This window comes from Macaca fascicularis, chromosome 11 (assembly GCF_037993035.2).
Source record: "Macaca fascicularis isolate 582-1 chromosome 11, T2T-MFA8v1.1".
NCBI lineage: Eukaryota > Metazoa > Chordata > Mammalia > Primates > Cercopithecidae > Macaca > Macaca fascicularis.
The window spans coordinates 96,458,202-96,479,994 of NC_088385.1; the positions used below are offsets into that span (position 1 = coordinate 96,458,202).

At 41.4% G+C, this 21,793-nt stretch overlaps 1 protein-coding gene across 17 annotated transcripts in view; it reads right to left on the bottom strand.

The window, feature by feature from the left end:
* Positions 1–21,793, bottom strand: part of POC1B (POC1 centriolar protein B) — a 101,972-nt gene that overhangs the window by 68,411 nt on the left and 11,768 nt on the right. For 10 of the 17 annotated variants that reach the window (XR_012420479.1, XM_074007507.1, XM_074007504.1 and 7 more), the window contains 2 exons: positions 9,493–9,664; positions 4,232–4,411 (listed from right to left, as the gene is read on the bottom strand). Coding sequence is in view for 15 of the 17 variants with exons in the window: in XM_074007507.1 (XP_073863608.1) it covers positions 4,232–4,411; positions 9,493–9,664 (352 nt within the window). In the remaining 2 variants the exon portion in view is untranslated. The remainder of the gene's footprint in view (positions 1–4,231; positions 4,412–9,492; positions 9,665–21,793) is intronic. The other 7 variants (XR_010579707.1, XM_074007510.1, XM_074007511.1 and 4 more) reach the window with 1 other exon arrangement.

Below are 21,793 nucleotides of genomic sequence, written 5' to 3' on the forward strand. Positions count from 1 at the left end.
AAACACCGCCAACCAAGAGAGGCCCATGGTTCCAACAAGACTCACTCCCCCAGGAGGGGATGCTATGTTTCCATGGGCGAGCCTGAGCTGATTGTCTGCTGCTGGAACTGGAGATAGGGCCACTCCTGCACATGACACAGAGGGGACCGAGGGGGCAGCTGGTTCCTCAGGGCAAGCTTGAGCACTGCTACCAGAAAACGGGGAATGGATGCTAGGCAGACAGACGTGTAGAGTTCCACCATTGCTTTCTTCTCTCGAATTGATAAGGGGGAAGAACATTTTCAGTGACTCCTCCCCAGTTCCAGAGTTTCTGCCTAACTAGCACCCAGCTGGAAGAGAGGTAGTCTTACCGCATCCCTCAATCCTGAACACCATCAGCTGGTACTTCTCATCCTCAGTCCAGTGAGAGAAGCCTCCATATCCTCAAGTTCCACAGAGGCTGAGAGCAGGGAGCTAACTTGCTCCGGGGTGATGCTGTGGTGCAGGCAGGCATAGGAATATTGGATAGTTGTGTCCCATATGCTTCCTGTGTTCTGACCATAGCTGAATAATTAATGTTCCTGGAGCACACTATGTACCTGCAGGCCGCAGTGCTTTGCTCCTCCTGGTTCCCTCCTGAAGACAGTTTGCCCTCTTGCTTCGCAACTGACAAATATGCCACTGCCTCCTCTTCCCCTTCTGTCCCCTCAGCTCTGGGCCTGAAACGGCTTTCTTGTATTTTCCTCACACAAATCTTGTTCAATGCTCACTCGTTTATTACTCCCTTACCATCTTGTGTGCCACTTTTTCCCACGGGACACACCATTTTATAATTATTTAGTATGTATTTTTCCCCACTGAACTAACTCTCGGCTCCCTGAGGCCGAGACTGTGTCTTTCATCTCTACATACTTAACACAGCTGTATGGTACAGGGCAGTGACTATACTTAATGAAGTAATATTTTGAATACCAAAATTTCACATTATTGGTGACTTTTCATAAATTATTGTCTGACATTAGGATTACCCTTTGATAAAAGACTTATATATAGATGATTCAATACAAGGACAATGAATAAAGTATCTCCTATAATTTACTTCCATAAAAAATTCTCTCTTATATGAACAACTTCATAATACTCCTTCTTGTTATTAGAAAATAAAAACTATATCAGCCACCATCACTCCACTAATACCTCAGCTACAGGAATCAGGCTAAACATCATGCCAAATGTGTACCCTCAGGGTTACATGGTCTGCCGATTCCCTCTAATATCTGATGTATACATAGGTATGAGAGTTATTAAAAGGCACCTTCATTTTGGAAGGAAACAGGAACACAGAGCACTGGATAAAAACAGCTATTATTATTATTATTACACAGCTATTATTATTATTATTCTGAGATAGAGTCTAACTCTGTTGCCCAGGCTGGAGTGAAGTGGCATGATCTTAGCTCTCTGCAACCTCTGCTCCCAAGTTCAAGCGATTCTCCTGCCTCAGCCTCCTGAGTAGCTAGGATTACAGGTGCCTGCCACCACGCCTGGCTAATTTTTGTATTTTTAGTAGAGACGGGGTTTCACCATGTTGGCCAGGCTGGTTTTGAACTTCTGACCTCAAGTGATCTGCCAGCCTTGGCCTCCCAAAGTGCTGGGATTACAGGCGTGAGCCACCACGCAGGGCCAACAACAGCTATTATTATTATTCAGGGCGGAACTTAGGCATTGTTTCGCTTAGTTAACTCAACAGTCATGTTTTTGCTTATTGTGCAGTGAAGAATATGCTTCCTTTGCCAACCATACCCAGAGCTGGCTCACAGTGGGAGCTAACTAACTCTCTCTGTACCTGACCCATCCCAGAACAGAGCCTGAACCTCTGCCCTCTGCCTCCTCGTCTTCTTCACAGCATCACTTTATAAATCAATACAAATGATCAGCCTCTTGGGACCATCATGCGTTATCTCCTCAGCTGGGAAAAAATTGTCAACTCAAGTTATAAAGTATCTTTATAAATTTAACAAGAATGAGATGTCCAATGATGGTGATGAGAATGACAGCTAAGAATTATATACTGACTACTATGTGAGGGGCACCATTCTAAGTGCTATCCAGATATTTACTCATTTGAATACCATAACAATCTATGTGGCAGGTTACTACTATCATCATCTTATGATGACAGGTAAGAAAACCGAAGTACTGAGAAGTTAGGTAACTTCCCCACAGGTCTCACAGCTGGTAAGTAGTGGGGTTGGAATTTTAACCTACATATTTAGGTCCAGGGTCCATGTTTTTAGCCACACAGCTATATGGCACATATAGAAATAATTCTGGCCGGGCGCGGTGGCTCACGCCTGTAATCCCAGCATTTTGGGAGACCGAGGTGGGTAGATCACGAGGTCCGGAGATCAAGACCATCCTGGCTAACACGGTGAAACCCTGTCTCTACTAAAAATACAAAAAAATTAGCAGGGTGTGGCAGCGTGCGCCTGTAGTCCTAGCTGCTGGGGAGGCTGAGACAGCAGAATTGGCATGAACCCGGGAGGCAGAGCTTGCAGTGAGCCGAGATCGCGCCACTGCACTCCAGCCTGGACGACAGAGCGAGACTCCATCTCAAATAAAAAAAAAAAAAAAAAGAAAAGAAATAATTCTGAGATGTCTACAATCAAAAACTGTCTGAAACCTTTAAAAGAGAAACCTAGTGACTAAAAGTATGACCTTATGCCTATCTTCTTATATTCTTCTTAGGCTCATGGCCATAGGTGATAATCAACACCTCCTGAGCAATAATGTCCCACAGAGGCCATAACGATAGTGAGGAGTGGGGGCTGTAAGGCAAGACAGACAGAGCAAAGCTCAAACTCCCACTCCACCAGATCCTGGCAGGGGACACCTGGTATGTTATTTCATACAGCCGGCACAAAGCAGGATGGCTGCAGGGGCCACGGTTTTCCCCTGCTGATCACCTCTGTGCCATACCCCATACAGCTTCCTGTGAGAAGTGTCCCCTATTCGCATACCTAGAACGTGTGTTTGTATGACCCCTCCTTCTTGGTCAGAGTAACTGGTTTCAGCCAGGCCCTTGACCTAAACTGCAGCAGCCACAGCATCTCACTGCTAGGCAAGGGATGGGCATAGGCTCCAGGCTAGGCCAGAGTCACCACCTGATACTCTTCTAACTGGAGCTGGGAGTAAAGAAGCTTTCCTTTCTAGTCAGTCACAAGGCTGTGAGGACTGAAGCCTAGAGCCAGCAGGGACCTGGGCACCAGGACATTTGAGAGAATGGAGCCAGCATATAGAGGGGCCCCAAGACAAGATAAGACACAGAGAGGTCTAACAGTACTAGAGTCCCTGGTTCTAGTCTGTCCCCTCCCCACTCCAAACACACCAGCTACTTTAACCACCTGGCAGGGAGAAAAAAACTGGCTTAGGCTTCTGTCACTTCCAACTAGATGAGTCTAACTTTACCTCTCCGAAACTCACTTTCCTTATCTGCAAAACAGGGAAAATAAAATAACCCTTCCCGCCCAGGTGGTGTTTTTTTTTTGTTTTTTTGTTTTTTTTTGAGATGGAATCTCACTCTGTCGCCCAGGCTAGATATAGTGCAGTGGTAAGATCTCAGCTCACTGCAACCTCTGCCTCCTGGATTTAAGTGGTTCTCCTGCCTCAGTTTCCCACGTAACTGGGACTACAGGCATGTGCCACCACGCCTGGCTAATTTTTGTATTTTTAATAAAAACAAGGTTTTGCCATGTTGGCCAGGCTGGTCTCAAACTCCTGACCTCAAGTGATCCGCCTGCGTCAGCCTCACAAAGTGCTGGGATTATAAGCGTGAGCCATGGCGCCCGGCCCCCAGAGAGTTCTGATGGGGAAATGCAATCTGCACTGTCAGTACTTTAGCGTGTGTCCTATGAATAGGAAGACTCCACAGCTGTTGGCCAACAGGTAACAACACCTACAATAGCATTCACCTTCCAACAGACTGCTGCCAAAGACTCTGGAGTTCTTCCTGACTTCGCTGTGTCAAATCTGATGTAACAGCTTGTACTGCCGGTTGTAACTTCCAACTTTATCTAAAATCCAACCACATCTCACTATTTTGTTTACTATTGTTCTGCACATAGCAGTCACAAACAAATATCTGTTGAATTAATGAATGAATATGTCCTCAAACCCTTTTTCTGGAAGTTGGGGGCAAACATGAAGCAGAAAAAATATGTGGAAATCACAATATGAAATTTTTTGCACTTACTTGGCACAGCGTACCCAGTGTGTATGTCGATACAAAGAATACAGGAAGCGCTGGCGATACATGCTCCATACTTTTATGGATTTGTCTTCAGAAGCTGTAGCTAGAAACTGGCCATCAGCTGAAAAGTCTACACTTCGAACTGGAGCTGTATGAGCTTTAAATTCTGAGAATTTTCCTCTCCTGGAAATAAACAGTTTAATATTTATAACCCATTTAATTTAATTATAGTTAATACTTAATCATAATACAGACTTTGAAACATATAAAATAGTTTAAATAAAATCGTTTAACTCTTGTAAAACCTAATAAAAGTATGAAAGGGCTGTGTTGTACTGTACCCTTCATCAACACTGAAATTTCCATGAAATTTCAGGTGTTGAGAACTGAAGGGCAGAAAAGAATAGAAGAAAAGATGGAGAAAATAATGTGAGGCATTTGAGAAGCAGAAAATCTTAAAATGGAAGCAGGCTAGATAGTGTTGGAGTTGCAAGGTGATATGTGGTAAATGCTACTTTGTGTCAGTGTTCCCAAGTTCCCAGGGCATTTTCACCTTACATTGTATCTAGGACTTAGTAATTTTCCCGTTTAGAAAATCATATTGATACTCAAGATACCCTATGGGGAAAATTGTCATAAGTGCTTGAAAACGTCAGGCAACAGAATTTAGATGGCCACAATATATGTGTCTCAGATGTTCAAATGTTCACACTGATCTCCCATACACCTGCACCTCGTCCTGTATTTTGCTACCTTGGCTGGTCAGAGTGACATCCGCCTGTGTCCAAGCCAGAAACCTGGAAGTCACACTCAACTCTTCCCGCGTCCTTTCCCACATCCAGTAAGTTAGCAAACCATATCATCCTCACTTCCTAAATATCTTCTGAATCCTCCTCTTCTGTGTCGGCTCTGCTTGCCTTAAGGTAGATATATCCTTAACATCCTTCACCTAGGTTATTGCAAAAGCCTCTTAACTGGTCTCTCTGCTCTAATCTTTTGTCCCCTGCCAGTCACCTACATATTGTGCTTATTACCTTGCTAAGAGCGTAACTCCAAGCATGTAAATCCCAGTGTAAATGTGTCACTGGCTCTTCTCCAAAAGAAAGCACAATGCTCAAGTGCGTTGGTGAGGCATCCTGCCACTCACGCTGAACTTTGTGCTTGGAACAGTCATGGCACTTCAAACACACCCCTGCCTTTGCACTTACTGCTTTCTCAGGATGGACTATTTCCCCCATCCCCAGACCCCCCTGGCCAAGCCAGACAGGCTTAATGGCCCCATATTTGCTACAACAATTTTGCTTACTACATTATACAGTGACTTTTTAAAGAACGATTTGTCTCATCTTATGCAGTACATTTTTGGAGAACAGGAATGATGATTTATTCATCTCTATAAGACCAGCATCTAGCAACATGTCAAGCACATAAAAAGAACTCAATACATGTTGAATTCCACTTGGAACAGTCAACAAAGGCTTGTAGATCCAACCTGGCTTACCCTTCCAGTGGTCTGTAGGGAGCAAAGGTGACTTTATCATAAATTTCCGTCACCTGACATGTGATATTACTCCGGAAAAACTGAAATACATATTAAACAAAAATTAGAAGGGAGCATCCAGGGATTAGCTCAGTGAAGTTTCAAGGGTAAATTTCATGAGTGGAAATCAGGAGTATAGTTTAGCCTGAATCCAAGTATAATGCCTAGCGAAAACAAAGGAAAGAAAAGGCATCTGCAATGACCAGGAAGCTGAGATGGGCTGTCAGTATCATCAAAATCTGCCCTGATTTTTAGTTCTGCACTCCGCACTCCAGCAGGCTGTTGTTTGCCTCCTTTCTAAAAGGCTCTCCTCTCAGGCATAGGCTAAACCAAGCACCGGATCCAGTCTCAACAGGAAACACAGAAGAAACCAAGATAGGAGTGCCTTGTGTTTATCGTGCTGGTGCCTAACTGGTTTCCAGTTCCTCATCTTGACTTAAAATAGGCTCTCTGCCTCCTACATATTTAGCCCTTTCAACTAAATTCTCTTGACTGCTCACTGTGATGAACTCTGGGCCAGACTTGCTTTCAGGCTTGCTCCTACCTATTCTTTTCTTATTTATTCATTTTTTTGAGACGTGTTCTCTTTCTATCACACATGCTAGAATACAGTGGTGCAATCACTACTCGCTGCGGCTCAAACTCCTGCACTCAAGAGATCATCCCTCCTCAGCCTCCTGAGGAGCTAGGACTATAGGTGGGCATCACCACGCCCAGATAATTTTTTTATTTTTAATTTTTTATAGAGACAGGGTCTCGCTATGTTGCTCAGGCTGGTCTTGAACTCTTGGCCTCAAGTGATCCTCCTGCCTCAGCCTCCCAAAGTGCTGGAATTACAGGTGTGAGCCATGCCCCCAGCCTCTCCCTATTCTTTCTTAGCCTTCTGGTCACCAGCTGTGGTGTCTATCTGCAAATATGGTTGCCAATACTCATCTCATCCCTGTACATGCATGTCTCTCTGCGTCACAGGAGGTGGAGTCTGTTTATTTCCCCTCCCTCTGAGGGGAGGTGTTGTGACTTTTGAGGGGAGGTGTTGTGACTCATCTCATCCCTGTACGTGCACGTCTCTCTGCTTCACAGGAGGTGGAGTCTATTTCCCCTCCCTTTGAGGGGAGGTGTTGTGACTCATCTCATCCCTGTACATGCATGTCTCTCGGCTTCAAAGGAGGTGGAGTCTGTTTATTTCTCCTCCCTTTGGGCTGGTGTTGTGACTTTACTTTGAGCAACAGAAAGTGGTAGAAGTGACACTGCAAGTTTCGGGCTTAGTTCTTAATTGGTCTAGCAGCTTCTGCTTTGATTCTCCTGGAACCCAGCTGTCATGCTGTGAGAAAACTACAGGTTATCGTGCTGGAGAGAGGGCACATGGAGAACCAAGATGCCATTGCCACCAGCCCGCACCAAGGCCCCAGGCATATGAATGAGGAATGGAACCCATCTACCCATCTGCCAGCTCTATGAAGCTGCATGAGTAATCTCAGCCTGCACCATATAAGCAAAAGAACCATCCAGACAACCCACAAAATTGTGACAAATCATTGTTTCTACAGTAAGGTACTAAGGTTTTGCGACTGTCATACAGCAATAGATAACTGACACATCATCTTCCTTCCCGTTGCCACAATCCACCATTATTGCTCTGTTCCCACTATGGCATGATTTAGAAAGAGAAACTAGGGACACCTACACAAGCCTAATCATTGTATTTAGATGAGCTATGACAAATTAATGATTCAGTGAGCTTTTAGCTCATCTACCCTTATACAGTTTGTTCACTGAGATTTCTTTGAATTAGTAATGGGAGACTAAAGTTATGCTGTGCTGAAGATAGTAAAAAAGCTAGTTCTAAATTCCCAAAGTTAAGGGTTTTACAACATGCTTCTCCTCTTGGACCCCAAACCAGTTCCTTCTCCCTTAAAATTCCCTGCTACATTGCCATCCATTATAACATGTCACTTCTCTTCAATAGTTTCACTACCATTGGAATAATATTCAGATTTCTCAGCATAGAGTTCCCCTTGGGTGGTGGCAGAAAAAAAGCACCCACTGGCATGGGAATGCCCATGAGCTTTCCTTCATTTGGGAGTACCTGGGCCTGTTTAGTCACAGACTACAAGTCAAATCCTGCCACAACAGGGTCAAGGAAATGCTCAAATTCTTATCTTCTGAAGCAGTGGTCCCCAACCTTTTTGGCACCAGAGACCAGTTCCATGGAAGACCATTTTTCCATGGGACCAGGGAGTCAGGGAGAAGGATGGATGATTTGGGGATGATTCAAGTGCATTACATTTATTGTGTACTTTATTTCCATTATTATCATTATTATTGAGAAGGAGTTGTGTTCTTTTCTGCCCAGGATGGAATGTAATGGCACGATCTCGGCTCACTGCAACCTCCACCTCCCCGGTTCAAGCAATTCTCCTGCCTCAGTCTCCCAAGTAGCTGGGATTACAGGTGCGTGCCACCATGCCTGGCTAATTTTGTATTTTTAGTAGAGACAGGGTTTCACCATGTTGGCCAGGCTGGTCTCAAATTCCTGACCTCAGGTGATCCACCTGCCTCGGCCTCCCAAAATGCTGGGATTATAGGCGTGAACCACCGCGCCCAGCCCTATTTCTACTATTATTACATACTCACCATAATGTAGAATCAATGGGAGCCCTGAGCTTGTTTTCCTGCAACTAGATGGTCCCATCTGGGGTGATGGGAGACAGTGACAGATCATCAGGCATGAGATTCTCATATGGAGCATGCAACCTAGATCCCTCACATGCACAGTTCACAACAGGGTTTGTGCTCCTGTGAGAATCTAATGCTGCCGCTGATCTGACAGAGGGCAGAGCTCTGGCCTGGTTCCTAACAGGCCATGGACTGGTACTGGTCGGTGGCCCAGGGCTTGGGGACCTCTGCTCTGAAGTATTTATGGAGGGAAATGATATGATATGTAGGATTTGTTCTAAAAATACCCCAGGGGAAAAAGTGAGGGGAGGTGTAGATGAAATAAGATGGGCAGAATCCTGACAACTGTTGAAGCTGATTGATGGGAGTATGTGGCGGGAGAGTCATGCTATTCATTCTATTTTCATGTATGTTTGAAAATTTACATACTTTAAAGCTTAAAAACATTTTTAAAAATCATGGCTCAATAATTACTTAAAATAGATGGGCCATTAGTTAGGGTTTGAAAAGTCTCTCTTACAGAGATTTTTATAATGGATATTGCCTTGCACAAATGCAATGATCTATACTTTTGTCAGAAATTTTCTTTAACAAGAAAATTCTGGACCCTGATAATGAGTGATACAAATCAAATCAAAGGCACAGGGTTTTCAATAGGGATCCAAGGGCCCTTGAAGTATCCATGAATGTGCATTAGGAAGTTAATAAACTGTGAATTTTTGGTTATACAAACTGATGTGTATCATTCTGGGGAGACAGTCTAAAGCTTACCTCAGATCTACAAAGGGATTGATAGCTACCACTACTCCCTCAAAAAAACTTAAGATGTATTAAGCATATTTCCATGGTAGGAAACAGTTTTCAAAAAGAAGACATAATTTTGAGGAAAAAATTGTATGAATTAGTTTGACTTTACCACAAGGGCAGCATGCCTTGTATGTGACTGAGACTAATAGTGTGGGCAGCAGTGCATGAGCAGCAGCCAGGCTCAGCTTTCTTTCACATTTCCAAATCCAGAGGATATCAAGTGTTTCTTTGTTTCTCTTACTTATCAGGAATCCAGAGTCTCACGGTTCTGTCTCGTGAGGCAGATGCCAATAAGTTTCCATGTGGAGAAAACTGCACGCTGGTTACAACATCCTTGTGACCCACATATCTGTAAGCTCTAGCATGTGGCTTGAAATTCCATAGCATGAGAAAGGTGTCCCAAGAAGCAGTAGCTATCAAGAAATAGAAGAACAAAACCACTGTTTGTTAAAATGCAAACACAGGTGTGTCTCATTACAATGAGCAGCGTATCTAATAACAAGGCGTCCAGGTAATAGAGGGGCTGGAGGTTGTGAGGCTGACCAGGTAATAGCCAAATTACTTTTTAAAGGTACTCAAAACTATATCACTAATATGCAAACTTGGCTGTGTCCTATGTAAGCACATAGCAGGATGACTGGCCCCCATATTCGATTAGTGCTCAGTAACTGTATTTACCAGAAGGCCGCAGCATAGTATAACAGAGGTACACGGGACTAAGAGTCTGTTTTGTTTCTAACTCTGGGTAATGGAAAGCTAGTTAACCTCTGTGTCATGATGTCATGAGGACTGAATGTTTTTCCTGGGAGGGATGGATGAGATAATTTTTCAAACTGTTTATGTGGAAATAATTTCACACTTACAGAAAAGTTACAAGAACAGTACAAATAACACTGATATGCCTTTTACCCAAATCTACTTGTTAATGTTTTGCTTCATTAGGTTTGTAATTTGCTCTGTATTTGTTTCTCCTTGTACATGAACACACATAAACCCACACACACAAACACATATTTTTTTTTCCTGAACCATTTAGGAGTAAGTTATACAACTCACAGCATCTTTATTCCTAAATACTTCAGTGTGTTTTTCCTAAGATTTAGTATAGTCTCTTAACACACCCACAGCACAGTTATCAGCTTCATGAAGCTGATTATTAAAGATGCAATATTTTAATATACTAACTATATTTATCAACTGATCCAGTAATACTTCTATAGCTAGATAAGATGATCTTATTAGTCTCTTTCTGCTCTATAATTTAATGGCATTTGATGATTAATAAAAGAATTAATAAAAGAATCATGTGTGTCAGACAACAGCTTACAGATTTAAAAAAAGGAAAACAAATGCAATCAATGGTGGAAATAATTGCCTTGACAAAGAATGAACAAATAAACAAATGAAAGGTATATCTAACCCTTGCCTAAAAAACAAATTTTATTTTATGCATGTAGCCCTAGAATAGCCCCAGTAATAGGAAGTAGGTCAATGAGAATCACTAAATCTGGATTGTAGAGTGCTTAGAAAAAAAATGTAATGTTATAAACTTGAACACAATTAGTATCACTGTTAGAGAAAACATAGGGCCTGGCTACATAAAGTCACTGAAACCTATGTTCTTTTGCCAACATAAAAAGTTCATTTGGGCTCAGCCTATGCATTATTTCCATGTAAAACAGTTAAAGTGAGTTCAGCTACAATATTGCTTAGCACCCCCTTTTTAAAAAAGTTAATATTCCACCAGAGCTTATCCACATTACTAAAGATTTATAGCAGAGTCGGAACTATCCAAGGCTAATGTAGACAAAGCAAGGAAAACAATGAGTTATCATATGTAATAAACTAAGGACACTACTTCAGTTCTGTGCATCATGCTGCAAACGAGATATACAAAAGCAAATAAGATACAATCCCTTCTCTCAAAGAATCACATAGTAGGGAAGACAGCATTAATAATACACAGATACAGAGGACTTTTACATATTATTTATTCATTAATGGTGGGTGGGGTGATTGCGTGGTCCATTCTGAGGAAAGGACATTTGAGCAGAGAGGTGAGTGAAATGGAGAGTGATCCTAGCTGAGACATGGAGAAAGAGTACTCTGAGCACAGGAATCCCTGTGCAAAAGCACCTGGAAGAATGAAGAATGGCAAGGAGGTCAGTGTTTCCCCAGTAGAAGCGAGAGAAGAGACCGGTAGGAGGGAAACCGAAAAGGGGGCAGATGGAGGAGGAAAAGCCATGGTGGGAGGTGTGTCTTCTTCTAAAGTGCAATGTGCCATTATCCTAAGTGAATTAATGCGGGAACAGAAAACCAAATACCGTATGTTCTCACTTATAAGTGAGAACTGAACATTAGGTACACTGGACATAAAGATGACAACAATAGCCACTGGGGACTACTAGAAGAGGGAGGAAAGGAGTGGGGAAAGGTTTGAAAAACTATTGAGAACAATGCTCACTACCTGGGTGATGGGATCATGCAGTAAACCCATGTAACAAACCTGCACATGTACTCCCTGAATCTAAAATAAACGCTACAATTATTAAAAGAAAAAAAAAACCTGCGATGGAAAACTACTCTAGATTTTGAGCAGGGGGAATCTCATGATCTGGTTTAAGAATACTGTCACTTTGACAATAAGGAAAGGATTTTTTTAAAAAATGTGTTCTCAAAGGAGAGTAATACATTATAAAAAGAAATAAAAAATAAAACAATTGTGGTGAGTCAACTGGATATTCATAAGGAAGAAAATTAACCTTGACTCCTACACTTTATACCACATACAAAAGTTAATTCCACGTAGAACATAGATCTAAATGTGGTACGTAAAACAGTAAGCTTTTAGAAGAGAACACAGAATATCTTCATGGCCTTGGGGTAGGCAAAGACTGCTTTAAAAAGACATTAAAGTTAATAAGTATAGAGGAAAAGAATGACAATTTGTACTGTACAAAAATTAAGAAGTTTTGTTCACTGAGAGGTACCACTAACCAAGTAGGAAAGCAAGCCACCGAGTGGCAAAGAAGATATTTACAACACATATATCCAACACATAACAAAGTATGTATATACAGAATCTATAAAGAATGCTATAAATCAGCCAGGTACAGTGGCTCATGTCTGTAATCCCAGCAATTTGAGAGGCCAAGGTGAGAGGATCGCTTGAGGCCAGGAGTTTGAGACCAACCTGGGCAACATAATGAGACTCCATCTCTACAAATAAAATAAAATATAAAAAGAACGCTACAAATCAATAAGAAAAAGGCACACTACCCAACAACAACAACAACAACAAACAGGCAAAGGACTTAAACAAGTACTTTGCAAAAGAAGATACCCATATGGCCAATAAACATATGAAAAGGTTCTCAATTCCATTAGTCATCAGGAAAAACGTAAATTAAAACCACAATGAGATATCCATGCACACTCATCAGAATGATTACAATGAAAAAGATAAATAACACCAAATCTTGGTGAGGATGTAGAGTAACTGGAATGCTCATATACTACTAATGGTTATAACCACTTTGAAAATCTATTTTGAAATATCTATTGAAACTGAATATATACTTAGTATTTGATTCAGCAATTCCACTCCTAGAAATATACCCACAGAAATTCTTATGTATGGTTAGCAAAAGACATGTACAATGTTTGTGGCAATACTATTCACAAAAGATCAAAGTCAGAAGCCCAACTATCCGAGTAAAATGAATACATAAATTGCGATATATTCACGTTGTATACCTACTGTGTTAAATTTTACTTATATGGAAGTTTAAGAAGAAGCAAAATTAACCATGAAGTTAGAAGCAAACATTGTGATTATGTGGATGGCAGGGAGGGAGGATAGTGGCTGGAAGGGAACACAAGAGGGGATTTCTGGAGATACTGGTAATGTTATGTTTCTCACTCTGGGTTTTGGTTAAATAAGCAGGTCACATTCTAAAGATTCATCAAGCTGTACAGTTACATTATTTCTGCAATTTTTGGAACATATCAATGCTTCAATAAAACGTTTAGGAAAAAGCAGAAAACATCACTCTAGCTGTTGTGTGGAGAAGACACAAGGGGCAAGGGACAGATCTATTAGAAGGGTACTGCAATCATCCAGTCAGGAGAAAGCAGTGGTCTGGACTAGGCTGGGGGCCTTGGAAGGAGGAGAAAGAGTCAAAATCAAGATACACTGTAGAATCTATGAGGCATGCTAATGACTAGATGTGAGATAGAGAAAAAGAGAAGATGCTAGAATTTTGGCCTGGGCACCCAAGTGAGTTTTAGTGCCATTTAATGATATGGGAAAGACCAGAAAGGGAGATCTGAAGTGATACAGGATGGGGTGGACATAGTAAATTTGAGATGCCAATTAGACATACAAGTGAAAATGTCAAGTAGGAAGATGCATATACCCCCTGGAGCCCAGGGAGAGGTTCTGACTCTACAGTGTGGTGGTTAAAAGAATACCCTGTAAAATTAGACTCACTGTGCTCAAATCCATGCTGTCACTTACTGCTGTGTGCCCTTGGGCAAGTTACTCAACCTCTCTGTGCCCAGGACACTTCATTTGCAAAACGAGGTGTTGAAAGTACTAAAGGAAATAGTACTTGCAATTTATGCCTGCCACATGAAAAATACTCAAATGTAGCTATTATTGCTAAAGTTTTCTCTGTTAGTATTAGCTTAGAGAAAGTACTAAAGGCTGTAAACTGGATGGGATCACTGAGGAAATCAGTACAGATAAAGAAAAGGTTGAGGACACTTAACGTTCAGATAAGGAAGAGCAAAGGAAGGCGCCACAAACAAAGTAGGAAAGGGCAAGGACATTGTGGTGTCCAGGAAGAGAAGGAGCATTTCAAGGGGGTGATAAGTGTGTCAAATGAGGTTTAGTAAAATTAGGCCTGATCAGGACCTGCTACATAATTTGCAGGGCCTAGTGCAAAATGTAAACGTGAGGCTCTTATAGGAAAATAATTAAGAATTGCAGGACAATGATAGCATAGCATTAAACTAAGCATGGAGCCCTGTGCAACTGTGTAGGAGGTATGCCCACAAAGCTGGCCCTAGGCCCAAATGAGAGGACGTTCCAGCTGGGCTTCCTGGGCCAAGTAGGGGCTCAGAAAGCTGTGAAACTCACTCATTTCCTGCATCAGGACTTACTTTGGTCCTGGATGAATAATAATATTGAAGATATATGCTTAGAATATTCCTAACATCAGAATTAGTACATGTGTTTTCTTCCCCAGAAAGTGGGATCAAAGCCAGAAAGGCATGGACTCAGAAGAAAATAGGAGAGAGTTTATATATATCATAGAATATATATGACCCCCAAGGCCGCAGATCACTTCAGCCCAGAAGTTTGAGACCAGCTGGGCAATGTCTCGAAACCCTGTCTCTACAAAAAATACAAAAAAAATCAGCTGGGCGTGGTGACCTGCACCTATATTTCCAGCTACTCTCTGGGGGTGGGGGAGGCTGAGGTGGAGGCGGGAGACAGAGGCTGTACTGAGCCATGATTGCGCCACTGCACTCCAGCCTGCTTCAGACAGTGCAAGGCTCTGTCTCAAAAAAATTAAAAAAAAAAAAAAAAAAAAAAGCTATGAAAACCAACACTGAATTTCCCTCTTTACTTCCTTAACCTTCTGTGTTAGGAAAGAATTGTCCTACCAAACCCTAATACCATGATAATAAAATGTATTTGGTTATTGATGTCAGCGTTGTACTGTGTCAACGTGGAATTTGCTTTCATACATTTCCATTAAACCACACCCTATATAAACATTACCACATAATTTAAAATGTCAAAGCTTGTACCATTCATCTTCAACGGGTGTTTTCTGAGATAAAATGTCAAAAGGGAGGAAATTAGTGGAAAACATTAACTAGTAATCTACCAATTTAAAATAAACTATTTATAATCTATAACAATAATCCATTGTTTCAAGAAATCTCTGTTGGGAGAAGAACAAAGCCCATGCTTACCTAGGTCGGTGCTTTGTCTCTGGAGGTGACAACAAAGAATAACAAATGGAAAACATGTTTGCTGTGTGTCTATCACACAATGCTCAAACGGTCACCCGTTTTTGTGTCACCTTAAGTACCAATAACTTCCTTGAGTCAACCCAAGCTTTCTCACTCATTGATTTGCCCAAAATCAGCTGCAGTTACTTAGAGGCTCTGCCTGGAACACTATTTTCTGAAAAGAAATGTTACTCTCTCCAGTTTTTTGTTTCTTACAAATTATCTTACTTATCTTTTCAGTTGGTAATATTTGTACCTGATACAGAATTCCAATATTACAGAATTCCAACATTACAAAATGGCATTTAATGAAATCTCTTTCTAGTCCTTGACAACCTGGTTCTCCTTCTAGAGGCAACCAGCATTACTAATTTCTTGGGAATCCTTTGCGCTTATTCAAATGTGTGTGTCTACTCTCATACGCTTTTTATACAAATGGTAGTATATTATACGCTTTCTGCATTTTGCCTCTCTGTCCTGCCTCCTCAGTCTACTTAGCATGACATATGCTGGAGATAATGTTTCGTTAATACCTAGAGCTGCCTCATTCCTTTTTCCTTCTTATTTTTGGTAAATTTTTATTTTGATAATTTTAATCTTACAGAAAAATTAGAGAGTTCTTAGGTTGCTCTTTGTCTTTATTGACCTTTATATTCTTGAAGACTATAAGCCTGTTATTTTGGTAGCCTGCTTATTCATTTTATTAAAGATACAATTTTGACAAGAATATCACAAAAGTTATGCTGTGCCCTTAGCAGTGCATCATATTAGGGTGCACATGATGTCTCTTTGCCCTAATAGTGTTGTTAACTTTGATTGCTTGGTTTAGGTGATCCTACCTCTACCACGTAAAGTTACTATTTTTTCCCTTTGGAATTAATAAGTAACTTGTGGCATAATATGGTTTGGCTGTGTCCCCACCGAAAATCTCACCTTGAATTGTAATTTGAATTATAATCTATGTGTTGGGGGAGGGACCTCGGGGGAGGTGATTAGATCATGGGGGTGGTTCTCATGATAGTGAGTGATTTCTCACAGATCTGATGGTTTTATAAGGAGCTTCCCCACTTTCGCTCTGCACTTCTCTCTCCCGCTGCCATGTGAAGACGGACATGTGAAGATGGACGTGTTTGTTTCCCCTTAGGCCATGATTGTAAATTACCTGAGGACTACCCAGCCATGTGGAACTGTGTGTCAATTAAACCTTTCTCCTTTATAAATTACCCAGTCTTAGGCAGTTCTTTATAGAAGTGTGTGAACAGACTAATACATGGAGAGATAAGACTATATAAATATTGTCTTCCTCATCAAACTATCACACACTAACTTTAGCATCCTTTCATAATTTTCTAACCCATCATTCTATGATTTACTACTTAATTAACGTTTAATTAGTAAGTTAATGAATTAATATTTTAAAAATGTATTTACTGTTGTAAGGAAGAACCATCCATTTTCCTCCATTTATCTGTTTACTCATTTACTTATTTTTATCAGTGTGAATGTATAGATTATTTAATTCAACAGGTTATAATCCATAACTGTCATTTATTTTGACTCTCAAATTGTTCCAGATTTGGCAAATGAAAGCCCCTTTAAAAGCTGCCCTCTGCGTCCTTTTGATATATTTCCATTCTTCAAATACTCCCTTATTTTCTAGAATTACAAGATGTTCTAAGACGTACTTCTCCTGCTCCAGCCCTGAAATGGGCCTTTTCTTTCCTCCCCAAAAAGCTCTGATTTCTTTTAACAGATAATGGTATTTAGAAACCAATATCTGGGCACAATGTTTGCTCATTGCTACTGGTGTGTCAGTGAACAGAGCTAAGGAATAAGACTGAAATCACAACGGGCAGAACTAAGAAATTAGCTATAAATAGAGAGCTATTATCTATCTATATGTAGGTATGTCAATTGATATAGATATTAAAAACCATGAGTTTTAATCTAACACCACAGAATACATTCTTGCTCTCCCTTTTCCCATATTTGTGACTCTCTTTTCCCACAATAAGAAACCTGGCTCCCATGCTCAATATATCTTTGCTCAATCCTAAAATACAAACAGTAGTTTCAGAATCATGAAACCACACCACTGCAAAAGAAATCCCACTAACTAGAGTTCAGGATTCAGTTTTGGTTTTTTTGAGACAGAGTCTCGCTCTGTTGCTCAGGCTGGAGTGCAGTGGTGCAATCGCGGCTCACTACAACCTCTGTCTCCTGGGTTCAAGCAATTCTCGTGCCTCAGCCTCCCAAGTAGCTGAGATTACAAGTGTGCACTACCACAGTCAGCTAAATTGTTTTGTATTTTTAGTAGAAACAGGGTTTCAGCATGTTGTCCAGGCTGGTCTCGAACTCCTGGCCTCAAGTGATCTGCCTGCCTTGGCCCCTCAAACTGCTGGATTTACAAGTGTGAGCCACCACACCCAGCCTGTTTTGTTTTTTTAACTGGGAGGCAATTAAATTGTAGGTGGCTCCTTTTTGGTCTTGCACACTTCCTTTTGCTCTTTGGTAGCATGGTTCTACTTGAGCTTGGAAATAAGTCCTAGGGCGTGGCCCTTTCTTTCACATGTGGTCCTGATTCCTAAAGATCTGGCCTTTCTGGTGTCTCAACTCAATGTCTGAAGTGCTCAGAGAGACTCCCTCTTTGTTGAAGCTAGAGACCTAGACATCCAGCCCTGCATGGTCATTAGTATCACCATTCAGCTCTCAGTTCAGCAGTGAGAGATCCCTGGTAGTCTCACAGTTTCCCACTCTGCACACCCTGAGCTCAACCAGGCTGTTACTTGGAGGCTGCTCTACCTCTCTGCTGTGCAGCAGGAAAAATGCTCCCAGGAAGAAAGTCAAGGAGATCATCACCTTGCATGCTTTCTTTCTTGTAAAGATCATAGTTTTTGCACTCTCTATAGGTCAATGCCTGAAAACAGCTAACTCACATATATTTTGTCCAGTTTTACAATTACTACGTTGGTGCAAGATTGCGATTTTTGCTATTGATATTTTCAGCTACCAATTACTTTCGTCACTGGAGGCAGAAATATGTTTTTATTCTTTTTTTTATTATTATTGATATGGAGTCTCATTCTGTCGCCCAGGCTGGAGTACAGTGGCAGAATCTCGGCTCACTGCGGGCTTTGCCTCCTAGTTCAAGCAATTCCCCTGCCTCAGCCTCTCAAGTAGCTGGGACTACAGGCATGCACCACCACACTGGCTAAATATTTTTTTTGTATTTAGTAGAGACAGGGTTTCACCATGTTGGTCAGGCTGGTCCCGAACTCCTGGCCTCAGGTGATCCGCCTACCTCGGCCCCCCAGAGTGCTGGGATACAGGTGTGAGCCACCATGCCTGGCCAAATAGTACATATTTTAGATAACTTTGTACATTTGAAATATATTCCCTCAGGCCTTTTCATTCCATATTCAGAATAATCCTGATTGGCCAGGTGCAGTGGCTCACGCCTGTAATCCCAACACTTTGGGAGGCTGAGGCGGGTGGATCACCTGAGGTCAGGAGTTCGAGACCAGCCTGGACAACATGGTGAAACCCCATCTCTACTAAAAACGCAAAAAAGTTAGCCAGGCACTCTGCTGCACGCCTGTAATCTCAGCTACTCTGGAGGCTGAGGCGGGGGAATAGCTTGAACCCGGGAGGCAGAGGTTGCATGCAATGAGCTGAGATTGTGCCACTGTACTACAGCCTGGGCAACAAAGTGAGACTGTCTCAAAAAAAAAAAAAAAAATCCTGATAGTTCAGATTAGCTTCATATAGAAATCCTTGGATTTTTCAACTATTTCAGAAGTCCTTCTCTATATTTTCTACCTCCATTATGTCCTACTATAAAGTCCATTACTGAAAATAAACTCAGCTTTCTAGTTTCACGTGGTGCCATGACTTTGTACTTTATGCTGCATTTCCAGGTTCATGCTTGCCTTTGGGTCACAAAAGAAACACCAGACTGCTTTATTTAGGGGAAAAATAGGGAAATCTTCTAAAGAAATCTATGAGAATGAGTTCTTTTATAAATATTTTTAAGAAATGAAAAATAAAAGGCAATCCCAAGACATACATCTATAAACCTAGATGGGGCCTGGCACAATGGCTCACTGTACTCCCAGCACTTTGGGAGGCCAAGGCAGGTGAATCACTTGAGGCCAGGAATTTGAGACCAGCCTGGCCAATATGGTGAAACCCTGTCTCTACTAAAAATACAAAAAATTATCCGGGCGTGGTGGCGCGCACCTATAGTCCTAGCTACTTGGGAGGCTGAGGCATGAGAATCACTTGAACCCAAGAGATTGGGGCTGTAGTGAGCTGACATCGCACCACTGCACTCCAGCCTGGGTGACAGAGTGAGACTGTCTCAAAACAACAATAAACCTAGATGGAAGTGAGGGAAAGGGTTGTACAATAAAAAGACAATATTCCAATCTTGACTAGACAAACTTTAATACTGTAATATGGTCAGAAGTAGTTTGTACTATGCAAGCACTGCATAATAATATAATTAAGTGACGGCACTCACTTAAAATCCCTTTGCCTTGAATAAGGAAATAGCTAAGCATATTTGTTTTCTAGCTGATACTAAGTAATTAGCTTGCTAGTATAAGCTGGGTCTAAAGGAGCTGTGGGTGCTTTAAAAAGTAATCTTTAGTAATGACAAGCTGAAGAAATTGAATTTATTCAAATTTCATGTCCTTGAAGACTAGCAATAACAACGGAAACCTTTACTGAATTAGTACTATGGGTCTAGTATTTTTCAATACTGCATCAGTCTCAAGCCCAGGCATGGTGGCTCATGCCTGTAATCCCACTGCTTCGAGAGGCCAAGGCAGAAGGACTATGTTAGGCCAGGAGTTCAAGACCAGCCTGAGCAATATAGCGAGACCCCATCTCTACAAATAATTTTAAAAATGACCTGGGCTTGGTGGTGCATACCTGTAGTCCCAGCTACTCCAGAGGCTGAGGGAGGCAGGCGGCTGGAGCCCAGGAGGTCAAGGCTGCAGTGTGCTGTGACTGCAACACTGTACTCCAGACTAGGCACCTTTATAAGTATTATTTTATTTAATCCTAACAACAAGGCAGATAAATATCATTATCTCTATTTTACAGAAGAGGAAATGAGGCTTAGTGAGGTTAGGTAACTGGTCAAGGTAACATAGATGAAAAGTGAAAAGAGCTCAATTTTTAACCCACTTCCAAAGCCTAGGCTTTTAACCAATAAACCAGTGCTTCTCAAAGCAAGGGAATTTATGAATTATCTCCATCAGAGTTACTGGGGTCCTTGTTAAAAATACATATTTCTAGTAAATTACACATTATTTGGGGTTAGACCTGGGAATATAAATTTTTGACAAGTTTCTCACTGAATTCTGATGCACACTGAAATTTGAGAAACAATGCACTCTGTTACTACCTCTTAGTGTTACACTAAATTAGCTTTTGTAATTTTTCAGCTTTTGTAGGTTTAGTAATTTTTTAAGCTATAATAGGAGAAGCTCCACAAAGTACCACATAGGCTGCCATCAAGAATTTGAAAAAAAAAAAATCTTTGGCAAACTTTTATTATGGTTTCACTGCAGGGAAAGTAACTAAAAAGTTCCAAATTTCAGTTTGCTTCTATTCAGTCAAAAAAGGAAAGATTACCTTGTTCTTTACTATCATTTGTCGTACAAGCAAACCACATGTTACAGAAGGATTTAATCAATGACAGGATAACCTTGAAGGAAAAAGTGGGGGAAGTAACAACTTCAATGTTAAAATTATGCAGTTTTCAACAGAAACTTCTAAAGTACAGGTCAGATTCTGCAAACCATGTGAAAATACTTTTAAAGGCTTTTACTGTTCGTTTAAATGTGAATGTGGCCCTCTGGGAAAGAGATGACTGACCTAATAGAAAAGGGTATGGTTCTGGAATAAGACTCAAACCAGACTCTATTAGGCTAGAGGTCCCTAACCCCCAGGCTGCGAACTGGTACTGGTCCGTGGCCTATTAGGAACTGGGTTGCACAGCAGGAGGTGAGCAGCAGGCAAGCAAGCATTAAGGCCTGAGCTCCACCTCCAGTGAGATCAGCAGCGGCATTAGATTCTCATAGAAGTGTGAACCCTACTGTGAAAATTGTCTTCCATGAAGCCAGTCCCTGGTGCCAAAAAGATTGGGGACAACTGCTAGGCTCTGCTGCCTACTACCTTTATAGTTTTGGGCAAGTTACTGAAATTTCAGCTTCTGCAACCATAAAAGGGGATGATAACACTTCAAAGGCTATTTTGTTTTCTCTCATCCTCTTCCTTCTCATCACCTTTCCACCCATCCTGTGAAACCTAATAGCCCCTATAATATGGTTTGGACTTATGACCCCACCCAAATCTCATATTGAATTGTAATCCCCAATGTTGGAGGAGGGGCCTGGCAGGACGTGATTGGATCATAGGGGCAGATTTCCTCCTTGCTGTTTTTGTGATAGTGAGTGAGTTCTCACAAGATCTGGTTGTTTAAAAGTGTATAGCACCTCCCCTTC